An 18,202-nucleotide genomic window follows, 5' to 3' on the forward strand; every position below is an offset into this window, starting at 1 on the left:
CGCCTGCCGGGAGGAGAGCCGCGCGGCCGCCGGGCAACGAACACAGCGGAACCCCGGCCGCTGCCGGGGCCGGTTCCGGGCCGGTTCCGGGCCGATCCCGGCGGCCCCACACGATACAAAGGCTGCGGAATCTTCAACGCCCCCGCCGTCCCCTCACGGCCCCTCACGTCCCCTCATGGCCCCTGCCATCCTCTCACGGAAACCCCGCCCCTCTGCCCTGAGCCCGCCAATACCTTTCCCGCGCTCCCCATCTCCCTCACGCCCTCACGCCCTCACTGCCGCCCGCCCGCGGCGCAGGCCCGGCCCCGCGGGCGCGGCCGGGGCGGAGCGGCCCCGGAGAGCTCCCACCGCCCGCAGACGGCGGCGGCGGCGGCGAGGCGAGGACATGGCGCGGGGCCGGCGCGGCGGGCCCGGCTGAGCCGCCGCTGCCCGCGGGGCGGGCGGCCCCGGGCCGCGGCGGCCGCCGCCCCGATGAGCGGATGAGGAGCGGGCGCGGCGGCCGGCGGTGCCTGGGCGGGGAGCCGGGTTCGTGCGCCATGAACCCCGAGCTGGCGATGGAGCCGCTGGGCAGCCTGCACGGGGCGACGGGGCACGAGCCGGAGCTGATGGGCAGCCCCAGCCCTCACCACGGCGGGCGCAGCGCGGGGCCGCTCCGGGTGCCGCCTCCCCCGCCGCCGCCGCCGCCGCCGCCGCCGCCGCACCAGGAGCTGCCCCCCGCCGCCCGGCCCGCCATGGTGCCCAGCATGGCCTCGCTGCTGGACGGCGCCGCCGAGTACCGGCCCGAGCTCTCCATCCCGCTGCACCACGCCATGAGCGTGCCCTGCGAGGCCTCGCCGCCCGGCATGGGCATGAGCGGCACCTACACCACGCTGACGCCGCTCCAGCCCCTGCCGCCCATCTCCGCCGTCTCCGACAAGTTCCACCACCCGCACGCCCACCCGCACGCCCACCATCACCACCACCACCAGCGCCTGCCGGGCAGCGCCGGCGGCGGCTTCGCGCTCATGCGGGACGAGCGCGGGCTGCCGGCCGTCAACAGCCTCTACGGGCCCTACAAGGAGGTGCCGGCCGTGGGGCAGAGCCTCTCGCCGCTGGGCAACGGGCTGGGCCCGCTCCCTGGCGCCCAACAGGGCCTGCACGGCTACGGGCCGCCCGGCCACGACAAGATGCTGAGCCCCAACTTCGAGGCGCACGCGGCGATGCTGGCGCGGGGAGAGCAGCACCTGCCCCGGGGGCTGGGGACGCCCCCGGCCATGCTGCCGCCCCTGAACGGCGCGCACCACCCCGCGCCCACCGGGCCGCCGCCGCCGCACGGCCCCGCGCTGCCCGCCGGCCGGGAGCGGCCGCCCCCCGCCGCCGGCCCGCAGGGGAGCGGCGCGGGGCAGCTGGAGGAGATCAACACCAAGGAGGTGGCACAAAGGATCACGGCGGAGCTGAAGCGCTACAGCATCCCCCAGGCCATCTTCGCCCAACGAGTGCTGTGCCGCTCCCAGGGGACCCTCTCGGACTTGCTGCGGAACCCCAAGCCTTGGAGTAAACTCAAGTCCGGCCGGGAGACGTTCCGCAGGATGTGGAAGTGGCTGCAGGAGCCGGAGTTCCAGAGGATGTCTGCCCTGCGGCTGGCAGGTAGGTGCAAGCCGGTGCCACGCGGGGAGCGAAGCGCGACCCTCGGAGCCCAGCGCCGGCCGGCCGGCCCCGCGGTCCGTCCTCCGCCGGCCCGGCCCGGCCGCTTTTGCGCTCCCGCCGTGAACCACGGGGCTGCGCGGAGCTGGCCGGTCCCCGCCTCCCGCCGCGCCGGCACCGCGCGCCCGGGCTCTATCCGGCGGAGCCGTGCGGGTCTCGGGCCCGGGCCCGGCGGAGGGACGCGCTCCGCTACCACTGCCGGGCGGCGGGGCCGCGGCTGCTCTCCAGGGCCGGGTGCTGAAGGTGCGCGCTCCGCACAGCACCGCACCGCACCGCGCTCTCCGCGAGCATCCCTCCTGCCGCTGCCGCCGCTGCCGGGCGCAGCGGGGCAGGCCAGGCGGGGGCTCGGCGTCCCGGGACAGGCGGGGCCGGTGGGAGCGGGCGGGGGCCGGAGCCCACGCAGCCCCCGCGGCCCCGGCCCGGCCGCATTGTCCGCGGAGGGAGCGCGGGCGCCCCCTGGCGCGGTCGCGGAGCGCCGCAGCCCCCATTGTTCTGCGGGGGCCGGGGATGGGGGGGGGCGGCGGGCACCGACCCCGCTACCGACCCCCGGCAGCGCCCGCACCCGAGAAGAGCGGGACGGAGACAGCGAGAGACGTCCCTGCCGTGAGGCCGTGCGGGGTGCACCCGCGCTACGGTGGGTGCCGGAGGTTGCCCCCCGGCCGGTCCCGCACGAGTGCGGGCAGGGCCCCGCTGTGGAGCACGGCCGGGGCTGCCTTCCTGCTCCTCCAAAGGAGACGGGCAGACGCGCGTGGGAGAGACCGCAGCATGGGGCGGGAGCCAGGGGCCGGGGCGCTCTGCTCTGACAGCGACGAAAATCCGGGGATATTTGTGCTGCCGAGTCCGTCCTCCTTTTATTTCAGCTGATCCCGACGCGGGCAGATTGTTTCCCGGTGGGCAGGTACACAGCGAGCTGTTCCCCGGGCTGTCCGCTCTGCCGGCACACCCGGAGGGGTCTGAGGGGACGCGGGGGTCTCTGCGGTGGGGAAATGGGCACAGAGAGTTCCTGCACCAGGGGCAGCCGCCGGGCGAGGCTGGGATGCGGCGGAGCAGAGCAAAGAGGAGCCGTGGATGATTGATGGCCTTAATCCCTGCCCGACCTCTAAGCAGAGGTGCTGCGGGTTAAACACCCCCGGCCTGGGGTCTCCAGAGTCCCCGCGGAGAGCGCTCGGGCTTTCCCGAGGTGCGGGGCAGTCCCGGCTGTGCTGCCGGTCGGGAGAGGGACGCTGATCCCCTCCTGGGCTCTAAAGCCGACTGCAAACTCCTCTCGTCCCTTCCGGCACCCGCGGGCATCCCGCTCTTGTGTGTTTGCAGCCAAATCTGCTGTCTGAGACAGGCGCGTCAGGGCCAAAAGGGGTTTGGCTTTTTTGCCGAGCACGCGGTGATGTCGCCTTCACAAACAAACGCGTACCGAGAGGGAAATCGATGCAGATAATGTTTAGAAGATTAAAAGAGCATTAATGCTGGCAACGGGAGCATCAACGCGTGGACCCAGTTTTCATTGATCTGGAACCTGAGCCGGCTCATTTCCAGTAACGTGGCTGGTGCTTTTCCTTCCCAGCACTGGTCCCGGGTGGGGGTTCCCCATGGAGCCTTGCATATAGAGCAGAAAATCAGGAATCACATCGGCATGCAGAGTTATGCCTATATAATTCTGGATCTCTGCTTTACCAGTCTCCCTGAATGCCTCTGCAGGCAGGAGTAAAGTTTGGAGAGAGCTCAGATGCTGAGTGGCCAGGGACTCCCCATGGAGCGGGAAAGACCTTTGCAAATTACTTTTCCCTTCAGGAAATCGATTATTTTAATTTTCTTTTATTACCACGTGTGAATATGCGGCCCCATTGCCTCAGTGCTTCCTTCTCCCCCTTTACTCGCTTGCTTAAATCCCTCTGAGCATGGGGGAAAAGCTGCAAGTATTTCAGGTTTTTAAAAACAAAAAAGACCCACCAGCTATTTGCCCCATACTCCTGGAAATTTTTCCCAAGTGGGGTGCAAATCTGCTGTCCTTGAAGAGAAATCCCCCTCTCCTTGTGGGAGCAGTAGCAGCGTGGGTGTGCTTAGTATTTTTTATTATAGGAGATACATAGTGTTGTCTATTCTGTTCTAACCTAATCCAAAATAACCTTGTTGTTTCTGTGTTTATTGTCTCTTCTTGCGGGTCTTTAAGACTCCTCTGTCAGGGGCCGGTGCTGGGGGTTCCTGTGCGGGAGGGTGCGGGCAGGACCCGCTGTGGATGGGGAGTCCCACGGGTGCTGTGGAGCACCGAGGGCAGAGCACCCTTTGGGGCCCCGTGTCTCGCTGCGGCTGCAGCCGGGGGAGCGGCCAGTGCCCTCCCGGGAACACCGCGCTGCCCCCCGGAGCACGCCGGAGGCTTTGGGAGGCTCGGACACACGCTCTTGCCGCAACACCAGCCCCGGGACCTCGTCCCCGGAAGTGCCCGCTCCTGCCGGGGGAGCGGGGCTGCCCTCGGGACGGGGGAATCGGGGCTCCGGAGCCTCCCTCCTGCCCTCCCTCCCGTCTCGGGAAAGCGGAGCTGACGGACAATCCCTCAATTTCTGCGGGCTCAGCAGAGCGCTGCGCCGCCTGTTTGCCCTCTGCGGTGCCGGCTCGCCTTGTCGGTGGTGAAACGCTTTAGTACCAAAACAACCCCCGTGGTTCACGTGCGCAGAGGTGCCCGATCCCGTGCCCAGAGCTGTCAGTACCACGGAGAGCGGCGGGGAGGGACGAGAGCAGGCACGGAGGGAAGGGAGGGGGAGAGCGGGTGCAGCAGCGAGGAAAGACCTCGGCCCGGGCCCGGCGAGCCGTGGGTGACAGCTCCAGGAGCGGGCGGTGGCGGTGTCACAGCCCGGGGCTGAGCCCCTGCACCCCGAGTGCCCCAGGCCGAGGACAGGGGTGCCACAGTGAGGAGTGGGCTGTGGACAGCTGTCCACCCACTCTGCCTCTTTGTGCCCTACCAAATGCTTCTTCCCGGAATTTTGAGGTGGTTTTGTTGTCTGTATTTCCAGCTAAAAATTAAGGCCTGGTAACGTCTGTGTCAGGCACGTTTCCTGTTTATAAAGCTATTTCTTAGCCTTGAACTAAATATACAGGTATGTAAAGGTCCTTTGAAAGGTGCTTAGCGGCTTGAAATATTGGTGCTCTCTTTAGCTGTAGATTAGTGGTTGTGTTTGAACAATCCATGCAGTAAATTGTGGTGCCAGCTGATAAATTTCATTTCTCATGTACCAACTTTCTGAAATGATACCCTGCCCCGGCTCTTTGTTCCCCATCATTTCTGAAGGCGTTTCTGCCGCACGGAGATCTGAATCCTGTTTTTGCCAAGCCAACGAGTTTTATCGGGTTTTTTTGATTATCTGATAAAGTTAATTCTCAGTACATTTTGGATTAAACGCGTTTCTATGTCCCCCCCGCTACTTTTTAAAAGAAACAATTAATTTGTCATGATGTGTTACTCATTCTGAAGCTGTTCTTCACTATTTCCTTATAAGATTTTTCCCCCAGCATCTTTTTTTTTTTTTTTTTTTTTCCCTGTATCACTGTTTGAGCTGAAATATCCCAAACTCATGTATCCCTCTGCAGCTGAAAATTGCCACAATTTATTTGTGGTGAGGAATGCCAAAAGGGGAGAACATTTTTTTGCCAAAAGGATTATTTCCCAGTAACCAGTATCGGTTCTTCCCGCTCTGTTTTTTGCTCTGCATCGTGGCCCCGGGTGCTCATCCTTGGTGCTCCTCCCTGGTATTATTCACCAAACCTCGTCCTGGATGTTGCTGCCGTGCAGCAGCTGCAGGAGCTTTCCCTTCCCTTCCAATTAGCCGTGTCTGGGAGATGACAAGCGTCCTGCAGTACCCGCCGCGGCTGTGCCGAGCCTCTGAGCACTAAAGGCAGCAGGCTGCTCTCATCACAGCGGCTCCCCTGGAGCTGCCTTCAGAGTGCAAACAGGGCTCTGCGGGTGTGCAGAGAATGGAGCTCAGAGGGAAAGCAGGCCTGAAAGGGACTGCGGGCGTCACTTGTCCTGACAGTCTGCCCCTTTCTTCAGGAATCTCCAGAGGGGGATTTTTTACCTTAAGCAATCTCTTCCAGGGCTTACAGGTACAAAAAACCCCTTAATGACTGGCTTTAATCTCACTTTTTGTCTTTTAAATCCTTTGCTTCTCATCTTATCCCCACCAGACACAGCAAAAAAAGAGCGCTCCCTTCTTTCTGCTGGCAATCTGTTTGTATTTAAGGCTCCCATCTTGTCTCCTGTCTCCTCTGGAAAAAGCCCGTCATACCTGGGCGATGAATATGCAGGGAAAGCACTCTATCCAACGGGACAGATAATACATCTCTTTTTCCGGGGTAAAAGATTTTGTATCCAGCTCTATCAATCTTGCAGACTTCTGCATAAAAGGCTCTCTGATTTATAGTGGGGTTTGCACACAGAAATCATACCAAACAGACTAATCTCAAATGGGTTTGTTGATAACATCAGCCAGACAACTCGCTGATGGCAGAGAGAAATGCAATCAGAACAGAAACTGGAGTGTTTTGGGGTTGTTTGGGGGTTTTGAGCTATAAAATCAAACTGCTCCATTGTGAAAAAAAGGGACTCAAACCACTGGTAAATGCTGCACAGAGGAATTATTAGACAAGCGATAGAGGCTGGCAGGTTCCCAAAACGCAAATTGTCTCCAAGACCGAAATATCTCTCAGTAAGCAGGGAACATATTTATGAGCAGCAGTGATTTTCCAGCAGTTCTCATCCCCTCATAATGGGATGGGAGCACGGGGCCTGTGCCCAGGCATTAAGCTTTGGCAAGCAGCACCGGGCTGCGGGAGGTGAAGGAAGAGCAGAGGAAGTCTTCCTCGGAGAGCTTCCCACACACCTTCTTCTCCGTGTTCCTTCTCCCCTGAGCTTGTTCTGCCCGCTCCTTCCTGCAGGCAGGGTGGGATCCATGGCCCCTCTCCCCTCCCTTCCTCCCCGCCACCTGTCTGGGAGGAGGGACCCTCTCCTCCTAGAGCTGAGCTTTCCTGAGCCCCTGGGAAGAAGGAAATGGGGAGCTGAGTGTGCGGTCCTGCTTTGTGTTCAGCTGCAGCGCAAGGAGAGCTCAGGGGGCGGCACAGGTCAGGCTTTCCCAGATAACCTGGCAGAGCTTTGCTCCTGTCATCTCATCTTCTTCCTAATTCCACCCTCTTGAGAACAGGCAGTAAAAGGAAATGCTCATGTCCTGCTTTCTCCCAGGGCCCGGAATTCCTGAAAACAGGAGCACACAGCAAGGATTCACTAGATCTGTCCTTCCCCTTGCAGTGAGATTTCATGCTGTTACTCAGCTCTTGCTTACCCACCCCTGCTCTAAATTCCCAGCCCTTTCTTGGAAAAGATGCCCAAAGTCCTTCCCTTTCTCCACAGGAGAAGGACACAGCTGTGTTTGGTACTTCTGGGGATGTGCTGGTGCATCGCCTGGAGATGCTGCTCCAACAGGCAGAGCGCTCGGTGTGGGGAAGGCCTGGCCTCATCCCTGTGCTCTGACAGGGGGAGTATAAATCCTTGTCACTGCAAAGTGTTATAATTCAGCTGGAAACTGTTTAGGGATTCAAAAGGGAGAATCTCCACAAAAAGACGAATCATAAATCTCCCAGGTGTTAGCTGCGAAGGACGCTCTGAGTGCAGCTGGAAGGATCCGGAGCTGTGCCGTGCTGGAAGGTTCCAGTGGTACCCAGAGGCTGTGCTGAGGTGGGTGCTGCAGCACTGCAGGGAGGAAGCAGAATTTACAGCCCAATTTCAGCCATCCAGCAGATTTACAGGAGACTGGAAGCTAACAGCCCGAGAGCTGTGGCGTGCCAGGAGGAAACAAAAAGGAGCCACGGCCCCCAGACCATTCATCTTTTCTTCTCAGAGAGCTGCGGGATGTAGGGCTTGGAGGGGGGTGGCATTCCCTGGGATTGTGACAGGATTGAGAGGGAAAAATCAGGTGTGGTACCAAGAAAACACCTTCCTGCCTGGGAACAGCCAGGCTGTGAGATTATTTTTTCTGTGAGCACTGCAGGAATCCCTGGATCCCCAGACAGGGGACACCTCACCACTACAATGGATGAGCGAGCAGATCTTCTCTGGAAGAACAGAATTAACTTTGTGCTACACATCCAATCTGTTTTTACTGGATAAATGCCATCAAGGGCATTCCTAGGGTTTCAAATATGAGGAGTTTGATGCGCGTGCAGCAGCTGGGATGAGCAGCACTGGCTGCCCACCCTGACAATGTGATTATTTGCATCTTCATTCTGATTGCTCCTTGTTCCATAATGATTTTGTACACAGCGGAGTACTTAACCTAATTTGTATTGATCTCAATCGCTCTCATTCGTGCATACTTAATTCAGAGAGGTAATCAGATTGATTTCTGAGGCCTAGTTTTTAAGAGGTTGTAGTAACAGGGATGTACGAAGGGCTGCTTTAAGTGAATCACAGCAAAAGAAAAACGTTTAAAATCTTCAGAAAACGTTTTCGTGGTCATTTCCTTGCGTTCAGTGTTACCAGAGTAATTACATTTCCCTCGCATTGAGTCCTCTCCAAAATGGAATAGAGGAGCAGTTTTAGTTCCATCAGACAGATAACTGGGTTTGGGTGTCTTTGCACCCACACAAACCACTGGGGCGGAATCAACATTCACGGCTCGTCCTTAGGAACGAGGGAGAGTGAGAACATAGTGCTGGGTTAAAGGAATATTGGTCTCTGCTTGGCTCCCTCTCAGCGCCTGCTCTTTGTTCATGGCTGCAGAGTCACTTCTGCCCCCCAGAACCACAGAGGCACGGGAGCTGTGTTGGTGATGTTTCCAGTATCCCAGCAAGTGGCTCCGCTTCTCCCAGGCCTGCTCAGGCACTGCTCTGGCCCCTGGGACCCCTCCCCGGCCTCTTCCTCCTCCCAGTGCTGGTAACATTCCTGTCCTCAAAGTGTAGGAGACGAGGGAGGCCCTGGAGCATCCCTGCCCCATGCCTGAGGGCTCAGAAGGTGGCACTGAGCTGAGCACTAAGAGCTTCCCAATATTTTTCAGGATTTGTGGCTGTTTGGAATGCCTGGGCTGGCTAGCTTCCTCTCTTGTGGGGAGGGAAATGGAAAATCAGAGTCATTGCTGCAGAAAATCAGACAAATGAACTATTAGCAGGGAAATTCAGTGCGATGATACTCAGGGTGTCACGGCGCAGCACCCTCTTAATGCCCTTCAAGTTGTGGGGCTCTGCTTTGGTCCGCGCTAAGGGAGGCAGCACTGACCCCAATTCTGAGCAGTTCCTATATTGTTTCTTTGAAAGAGTGTCTTTAATCCAATGCAGAAGAAAAATTTTTTAAATTTATTTTTATGCTTTTATGTTTTTTCCCCACAGTTAAGGCTTTCAGTTCTCGCTGGTTGTCCATTTTCTTCCATTGGATGTGTTCAGGTTTAACCGCAGCTAATAAATCAAATTGTGCTTAGAATCCAGATGGTCTCTTCCCTTCCCTCCGCTGTTAAAACCTTTCTCTTTCTTCCCGGAAAATCACTTGATTTTATTAGAGTGGTCACCCCATTTTTCTCTGGTGAGAGATGCACGTCAGGTGCAGCGTTTGCCTTTGTGGGGCCTTTTCAAGAGCAAACTCAACAGTTCAAGGAAAGTATTTACTGAATGCATCAAAAAGCACATACCTCTGCATTATTTATTATCAGATACCAATAACTGTAAAAGGCAGAGTATCTCAGGACATAAATTAGTGATGGTAGGAAATACTCCACTCGTCCCAGTGTCCCGGAACCTATTAGAAGCTGCAGCAGAGATGCAGGTGCTCATCATGTCCCCAGCACCGGGGACATCTCCGTGTGGATTCTGGACGCGTGGCCAAGCAATCCCAGTTTCAAATCTGCTTTTTCAGCTCACACAGGCAGTTGGGTGTTATCGGTGCAGTGTCAGAGAGCCCAGATCCTTCCCTCGTGCTGCCTCTGGGGTAATGGCCTCGGAGAGGCGCGTCTGGCCGTTGGGACACGGCTGCAGGCTCACCGTGATGCCTCGGGTGTGTCCAGGCAGGAGCACCCGTGCTGCTTCCTGCTGCCGTGCCTCCCACGGGTCTCAGCCCCACCCTCAGGACCATCCTCCTCTTACGCTGGGGGGCATTTTGAGGTGTCACCTTCACCTCCCTCCCAGAGGCAGCTCTGCTGCAGCCACTGGAATCTGGCAGCTGATGGGGGTCAGGGTGAGGCGCTCCAACAAAATACTCCAGTTTCCTGCAGAAATGCTGGGAGGTCCTGCCCTTGCACGGAGAGATGCAGTCAGTACCACAGTGCCTGAGCCAGGCTCCACACAGGTACAGACCTGACTGGGTTAATTACAGACATTTTCACAGCCTGACTTTTACTTTTGGGCCAGCTTCATTTCACATTCCAGACCTGCAGAATTATTTAACAGGGCTGCTTAAAACCCACCCGCTTATCAATTCTCTGGGCTCATTTTGTCCCAGCACATTACCTAACTATGTCAACATATGGATTTTCTCTCTGTGCCCGGTGCAGACGGCCCGGGCAGGCTATTTTTAAGTGTGGGTGTGCTCCGGCAGTGGTATTGGTTTCGGCACTTGCTGTTCTCTCTCTGCTAATAAATACAGAGCAGCTATTAATACAAATGGGGTTTAGGATCCATTAGCACGGCTCAGCGATGTGCAGCACTGCTGCCCTGCCTGACCTGGGCTGTGACCGTGCTTCTGCCTGGCTTCACCCTCGGGACATGTCCCAGGAAGGGGACAGGCGATGGGAGTGGTGCCCTGGGGCGGTGGCACAGCAGGGGAGGAGCAGGGCAGCACCAGGTAAGCCAGTGCCTGACCCCTGTGCTGGGAGGCCGAGCAGGCACAGGGGAGTTTTTCCCCTTGGTGGTTACACAGAGTTGCTGCTATCAGAGCTTTGGCTGGGGTTTGCTTTGGGCTGTTTAAAGGGACAGAAGTTAGTTACAGCTGTTATTCCTGGCTCTTGAGAGGTTTTGGGAATGCCAAAGCAGTGCAGCCCACTGGATTACTCTGGGAGCCCTCTGGCGCCCTGTGCCAGAGTGGTGCTGGCTCAGCTGGTGACACTTGCCCGCACCGTGTGACAGTGCCTGCCATCGGGGCGGCTGCTGGGGTCTGTGTGCACCACCCTGACACTTTCTCTCTGTCTCTGCCACCCCCTCCCAGCCTGCAAACGCAAAGAGCAAGAGCCCAACAAAGAGCGGAACAACTCCCAGAAGAAATCCCGCCTGGTTTTCACGGACCTCCAGCGCCGAACGCTTTTCGCCATCTTCAAGGAGAACAAGCGTCCCTCCAAAGAAATGCAGATCACCATCTCCCAGCAGCTGGGCCTGGAGCTCACCACCGTCAGCAACTTCTTCATGAACGCTCGCCGGCGCAGCCTGGAGAAGTGGCAGGACGACCTGAGCTCCGGGGGCTCCTCCTCGGCCCCCAGCACCTGCACCAAGGCGTGAGGGGCACGGCGCAGCCGGCACAGCGCAGAGAGAGCGGCTTCGCAGCGTGGCCCCTCGCTGGTGACCTAAAGCACAATCCCCCCGCAAGCAACCCCAGCCCAGCCGTTCCCCAGGACATCCCTCCGGCTTCTCGTCACTCTTAGCAGGCGCAGGCTCCGCATTAACCTCTCTCCACACGATGCTATGCTCAGGACAGGCGAGGCAGGTCTGAAACGTAGGGGAGGCGTTCTTGAGGCAGGTTTCCCCCGAGCCCCAGGTTTCCGTGGCCGGCGCCCGCCGCGTGCTGGCCGCACCACCCTGCGGCCGCACGACAACGGAGCACAAAGTCGGATACTAAAAACCCAAGACCCTGTTTTTAAACTCAGGCATGGTTTTGTTAAGTGTTTTCGGGGGAAAAAAAAAAAAATCAGATTAAAGGGTTTTTTTTGTCGATTTTTTAGTTTAATTTAATCAGCTTGTTCTCGGATTAGAAAAGTTCAGTTCTCTTGAGCCCAAAGTATCAAGCACAAAGCCCAGGGCGGCCGTGCCAGCTGCAGCCCAACGTCCCGGGAACACCGCAGAGACGGCACGAGCCTCAAGCACAGCTGGCAGTTCCTCACAGGCTCTGTGTTTGTACCCAGTGCACACTCAGGAGGTTGATGGAACTGCTGCAGTTCGTGGAGCAAACACGATGTTTTGGAAGATCTAGATGAATTTACATTATTACATCCTTTTTAGTTTCTGGGAATCTGGTTTCTCCTCGGCAACAGCTGTTACCGAAACCTTTTTTAGCGTTCAGTGTATTTTTTGTTCATTTTATCAGTATTTTACAGTAACTTTCAAGCAGGGAAACAAACAGAAACAAGCCCTTCAGATGCCACTGACCGTTTCAGATGTGCCGCGTTTCGCTCTATTGCATCCCTAAGTTCCTTTTCCCTGCCGGCTCCCCGAGCCAGCAGGAACACAGCACACCAAAGAGACAGGATTTCTGCAAGCCAAAGATGTTTCTAACTCGCCATTTCTCTTGTCGTGGCTGGTGCGGGTGGTTGGCTGGCGCTGGGGAAGCCTGGCAAGCTCCAAGCCGTCTCTCCAGCTCCGTGCAGCGGGGCCGCCCTGGCGGCAGCGGAACGGCCGCTGGCCGGTGCCCGGCGCGGCGCGGCCGTGCTCCGCTAGAGACACTTGAGACTTTTTTTATGTGCTACTTAATCGAAACCAAAGAAACGTTTTCTGCACCTACTTCTTCTGCAACGAACTGTTCCATTGAAAGATGAAACGAAAATTAAAAAAAAAAAAAAAAACCAAAAAAAACAAACAGGCAAAGAAGCATGTCAGGAAGCAAATGAGTCCCACACTGTGTTCTACAGACATCTTGGACATTTTCGGAAGCAGATCTCAAAGAAAGGGTTGACGAGAACGAGAACAAAGCAAAGCCAGTACAATTGCTGCTTCATTTGACAACTCAAGTCATCTTAAAGTTGAAGATTGTCTTTAATTTGTGCCTATGCAGTTTTTTCAAAAGAACAAGGAACAGAGCAACCAAAACCTCAACAGCTACAATACCAAAGATGAGGATTCTCACTACTTGTGTTTCAGTTTTTTTCTCCTCTTGCACGACTAATGCACATAAGCCCACTGATCTCTGGACAGGTAACCTCTCCTGAATCTTTGCGCAACCAAAGGGTGGGTTTATTTCTGTTTTCCCTGTTTCTGCCCCCCACAGCATCTCTCCAGGAGCTGCACGGACTCCTGCAAGTGCAGGATGTTGGGGTGCTACGTTGGTGCGTCTCCTCCCTGCAGGAGACACTTGTGGCTTGGCTGTGACTTGTGTGTTGGTCTCCTGTGTGTCTGGAGCTGTGAACAGGCACCCTCCTGTGCGTGACATCGGTCGAGTGACCTCCACCCTTCTCTCCCTTCCCCAGGGATAAACCTTGCAATACGTGTGTTCCCATCCTGTCACAGTGAGTGCTGAGCGGCACCACAGCCCGGCTCCAAACTCCACCTGAACCAAAGCCAAGCACTGAGCGGTTCCTGGGGCAGTTCGGCAGTTTCTGATGCGGTAGCCTTGTAATGTTTGATCCAGGTCGTGATGATCCGGATCATGGCATGTCCAAATTTATCCTCAGAGCCGGAGCGCACCTTGCTCCTCTCTGCCTTTAAACAAGGGCTTCATTTTAACTGCTTCACAGAACTGCTGCAGTCACTTTCCAATGATTGCACTTAAAATAGAAAAAAATAATCAAGAAGCCTCATCTGCTCAGGACAGGAAAAGTTTCTGGAAAGCAAATTCAGGATCCTCACAGCTGAATTGACAGCATGTGCCTGCCCTGGGAATCAAAGGATCCCTTGGCAGAGATTTCCAGGCAGATTCCAAAGAGATTTGGAGAATCCTTGTAGCCAGACATGGAATAAAGTTGCCCAAAAATGGTCCCAGTCTGGACTGATGTGTTCTGAAGGCCCCTCACCCCAATGCCCGGTATTTGAGTGTGGAGTTTGGAGCCAGCATGCTGTGGAGCAGGGCCCAGCTGAGGTGATGTGGTCATAGTGCAGTTTCACTTTCATTCCCACCCAAGTGTCCATCAGACCAGCCCCTGGTGCAGTTTGAGCTCGGCATTGCCCTCAGGGGAGCTGTGCTGGAAGCGTGCCCCTGCAATCTGCAGTGGCAGGGGAGGACACAGGAGCAGTGAAACCCCCAGTGCTCCTTCCTCACCTCCCTTTCCTGCAGTCAGAGGGCAGGGAAGTGCATTGGATCCCACAGGGAAGGAGCCCAGGCATCCTCTGAGCAGTGCTTGGCTTTGGGACACCTGCCTGAGGCTCATCTCACCTGAGGGACATCCAGAGTGCCACAGCTCTGCCTCGTGGGAGGTAGCTTCCCCAGAGGCGGAGGGCAGCTGTCCACAGCTTCTGGTGAGGCCTGGGAGCAGAGACCTCAGCTTTTTGCTCCCGCTCAGAGCTCATCCAATAGTCCCAACAAAGGGAGTTCAGACCAGGTACTGAATTCCTTGCCAATTTCTCCTCAGTGAAATTCTCTCCAGATTGTGGAAGTGTTTGTTCTGTAGCATTACGGAGTAGCAACATGCACGAGGCTTCTCTGGGCTGGGAGGCTCAAATCTGTCAGCAGTCACAATCCATTTTCACCCCAAAATCCCGCTGCATTTGTTATCCCTGCGTCCCTCGTGGCCCTGTGTGACGTGTTCCCTCTCACTGTGTGCTCTGCTGGCTTTCGTATAGCAGCTCCCTCGGAGGCAGAGCCCGTGGTGGAGATCTTTGTCCGTGTGGGCAGGGCCCGTGCTGTGCTCTGCCCACAAAGCGTTGTGTTCCATCCCTGGGCCGTGTGTCAACGACTCTCGAGAGCCGTGTCACGGAACTTGTCGCTTTATTTATTGTGCTGCCAAAGACTCGTGTGTACAGAGAGCACCCCAGCATCTTCTGGAGCAGGAGCTCGGAGCCACAACCTTGGGCGCAGCCAAGATGAATTCAGCTTTCCAGAAACCCCGGATACTGCTGGGTGTCCCGCGCAGGAACAAAGAATGTGCTCACTGCCTTCGGTTGCAAAGCTTTATTGTGGATCTCTCTTACCTACAGCTGAACCCAAAGACCTCGAGGACTCAAACCTTGAACCCAGCAAACCCCGCTCAGCTCCAGGGGAGGGCAGGGGCTCTGCTCTGCTCTGCTCTGCTCTGCTCTGCTCTCCCCAGGGAGGGCCGGGGAAAGACGTGGGATTGCAAAGAGTGAGCTGGCTTCGGGCACGGCCGATGCTGCCCTCGCTTGTCACAAGTCCTAAGTATTTTTATGATCTGGGGAAACTTTCTACTTGGCCTCCTTTATATTTATTGTGGGGAATTTTTATTGTTTAAATTTTTTAAGAAGGCAAAGCTTAGAATGGTTTTGTTATTTTTTTTTCCCAGACACTCGTGGGTTTTAACCTGATATATTATCTATGGATAATGTAATTTATTTAATTTAGTCTTAGGGCAGGTCCTGAGATCTCAGTTCGGTCTGAACCCCATTGTGTTTCGGTTTAACTTTTGAATTCAGTGGGAGTTTTGCCTGAATTTGATGGGGGGGGGGTGTGGGGTCAGGCTCTGACGTTAGCTATTTGTATCTATTTAATTCAGCCATTTGTGAATTCATTTGGGAGTGATTTTGTTTATTTGTCCATGGGACTGTTGCATCGCATCGGGGATGCAACACACTTCAGAGCTGGTTTTGCTTTGTAGGGCAGCCAGGTTCTGTCAGACAGGGGAAGAGCAACTCCTTCCTTAAAACAGAAGTTTAGTTTTAATTCCTTCTTTTAATTAATTGTTTAAATATCAAAGTTTAAATTATTTAAGTTAATCTCTTCTCTCCTGGTTAGGAAGCGTGACATACCTCTATTATGGCACATGAAGCCTTCATAATATAACTTATTTATTTAACTTATTCATCATCACCCGGGGATGCCCTTGTAGAGTTTTTATTTTTTATTTAGAATTATTTATGAAGCACTACGGCTGATTTCCTGTAAGAACAGCAGAGCAAACTTTGAAGACAAGCAAAGAATATTGAACCTAAAACTGTGAGTTCAGAAAAATAGGGAAAAAAAACCCCCAAAAAACCACTGGGATACTTTGCCTGAACTTTGTGTCTTCTTAAAACTTAAGCTGGGGGGGAAATAATCCATGCTAAGCAAAAAGAGAGAAACCCTTAAACTAGCTGCTTCCAAGAATGAACTTCTGTGTGTGGAAAAAAAAAAAGAAAAAGGAAAAAAAAAAAAGGAAAAAAGAAACAAAAAATCAGAAAAAACCTTTCTATTTCTAGTGAGAACCAAAGAGGCTACCTCACTGACTTTTCCATTTGTAATTTTAATCGTGTTGATGATACCAAAGATACCAAAGATTTCTTTCTCTGTGCGGTCTGCATTCTGCTTGTGCTCTCTGATAACTCCCACTGTTCTCTCCTACGCCCAGAAATGTCCAGCAGAGCCCAGACTCCCAAAGAAACGCTGCCCTGGAAGCTGCCAGTTCTGGTGATGCCCTTTTCTGTGTTCCTTTCTCCTTCCTGCCAGCCAAAACCATCCGGAGACATGGAGCCAGTTCCTGCTCCAGGTCCCTCCAGCGGAGAGCTCGTGGGACCCGGACGTGACTCTGGGGTTTGTCCATCCGTACATTCCCTGGGGAAGGGCTCTGCAGGAGCTGCCTGGGCCGGCACGGGCTGTGTTTGCAGCAGCAATTAGCATTGCTAATTATTATTATGATTGTTCTCGTGCTTGAGCAGGGCCCAGGGCTGGCGTGAGGCCGCAGAGCCCGGGGCACAGGAAGGATTCTCCTGCCTGTGCCCCCCTTCACAGCCTTGCACAGATGCAGGAGCTGCTCCCTCTCCTCACCTTTGGTTGTTGTTTACAATTACAGTTTTCAGATAAAAATCAATTAATTACTTTTCTCAAGTTAGCAATGAAGCGAGGCTACATTAAGCTCCATTAGCATCCCGTTCCTGAGTGATTGCTTCCAAGCTGCTTGGTGGCTTGGTTGGGGAATTAGTGGTGCCCTTTGGCACCGGGGTTTTCAGCCTGTCTTATGCTGTTGCTACGGCTGAAGCAACGTTCTGAGGAGCCGAATGGGCGCTGCTGGCTCCCCCCGAGCCCCAGCCCAGGCTGGGACAGCTGCTGCAGGGCCTTTCCCTGAGGAATCTGCCCGAGCCGTGCCCTTGGATTCACAGAGGTTACCGACAGCTCGACACAAATGCTCCGCTTTAATTAAGTGTTGCCTTTTATTTGGTGTTTCTTTGGGGCTTTAAGTCCGTGTTGGAAACGGTAGGACTCGCCAAGTGTGCTTTTCTCTGTGTCTCTGTGTTCCTTCAATACAAAGCTATAATAATTCTCAGGATGCCTTCCAGGCGGGGGGAGCCGATTGTCCCCGTGCCCTCGGACGCAGACAGTCCCCAGAGCTGGCAGGGTCCCCGCGGCCCCCCCCGACTCCTGCTTCACTTGCCAAGAGTGATGTTACCACGGGACGAGTGCCTTGCTTGAACCAAAGCAACGATTTTGCCAGTCTAGACCTCTCTGTGCTTTTTTTTAATTCTTCCTGTGAATACCTCAGCTTCGACTGGGCCGCCGAATTGTACCTGGTGGGCTTTTGTACTGTGGTGCTTTGCAAGGCAGCCCTGCAAAGAACAGACTCCTGATAATACCAAAGGCTCTCCTCTTCCTCCTCCTTCTCCTCCTCCTCTTCCTCCTCCTCCTCCTCCCTCCTCTCCCTGATCTCTCTTTCTCCATGGTTCCAAAGCTTTATTACGAACTGGGCATGTTGGCAACGCAGACCGTGCAATCCCTTACCGAATTTTCTCAGATATACCTCATAGAGAATAGCTGTTTAGCGTAATGTTATTATAGCGTATGTAATAAATTATTCACTGTTTCTTTTTTGGTAACTGTGATTTAAAGGAGAAAAAAAAAAAAAAAACCAAACAGAAGAAGCTTTATATGTTTTAGGTTGTGCTTTTGTACTAGACGGAGAAGGTGCGCTTAAAAATGTACGTCAGTCTTTCTTCCCATTGTTTTTTGGTCTTTTTTTTGTTATTATGGATCGGGGAAAAGTTGCAGAATGAGCCCAAAGTTTACAGTTTCATATTTTGCTGAAGAAACAATCTGTGTTCATTTGCTCTGTTGGAAAAGAAAAAGGAAAAAAAAAAAAAAAAAAAAAAGGAAAGAAAAAAAAGGAAAAAAAAGTATTTTCTACATTTGTGCTACTTGGTCTGAAGAGCTGATTGTCCTGTGTGACGGTGTAGTATTATAATTAGCAACTGCCAATCAGCCCTGCCATGTTTATGCATGAGGCAAACCCTTAGCAGTGTGATGCATCGTGGTTCTTGATGGCAACTTCTTCCTTTGGGTTTGGGACGAGGTCTTTGGGTTGATGGTGTTTATTTATGCATGGAGCCTGTTAGCTGTTCGCAGTCGTGGCGCACTCGTGTTTGCATTGCCGCTGTGAAATCACGCCCGGTTTCGCCCCGTGCCTCCCAGCGCTGCTCAGGGCGGGTCTCCAGATCGGCTCTGCTCTGTCCCCGTGCCGCTGAACAGACCCAAATTCAATTCCCACGAAATTGCCATCCGGGG

The 18,202-nt window shown here is 54.8% G+C and overlaps 1 protein-coding gene across 2 annotated transcripts; it reads left to right on the forward strand.

Moving 5' to 3' along the window:
- Positions 1–479: 479 nt before the first annotated feature.
- On the forward strand, positions 480–12,148 carry ONECUT2 (one cut homeobox 2). 2 transcript variants are annotated; one of them, XM_040090482.2, is made up of 3 exons: positions 537–641; positions 708–1,626; positions 10,847–12,148. In XM_040090482.2, exons 1-3 carry the CDS (start codon positions 537–539, stop codon positions 11,131–11,133), a joined length of 1,311 nt encoding a protein of 436 aa, XP_039946416.1. In that variant the 3' UTR covers positions 11,134–12,148. The 2 variants fall into 2 exon arrangements, with proteins under 2 accessions (XP_039946414.1, XP_039946416.1); XM_040090480.2 differs by having other exon boundaries at positions 480–1,626.
- The last annotated feature ends 6,054 nt before the right edge of the window (positions 12,149–18,202 follow it).

The sequence above is a fragment of the Hirundo rustica genome, chromosome Z, assembly GCF_015227805.2.
Source record: "Hirundo rustica isolate bHirRus1 chromosome Z, bHirRus1.pri.v3, whole genome shotgun sequence".
NCBI lineage: Eukaryota > Metazoa > Chordata > Aves > Passeriformes > Hirundinidae > Hirundo > Hirundo rustica.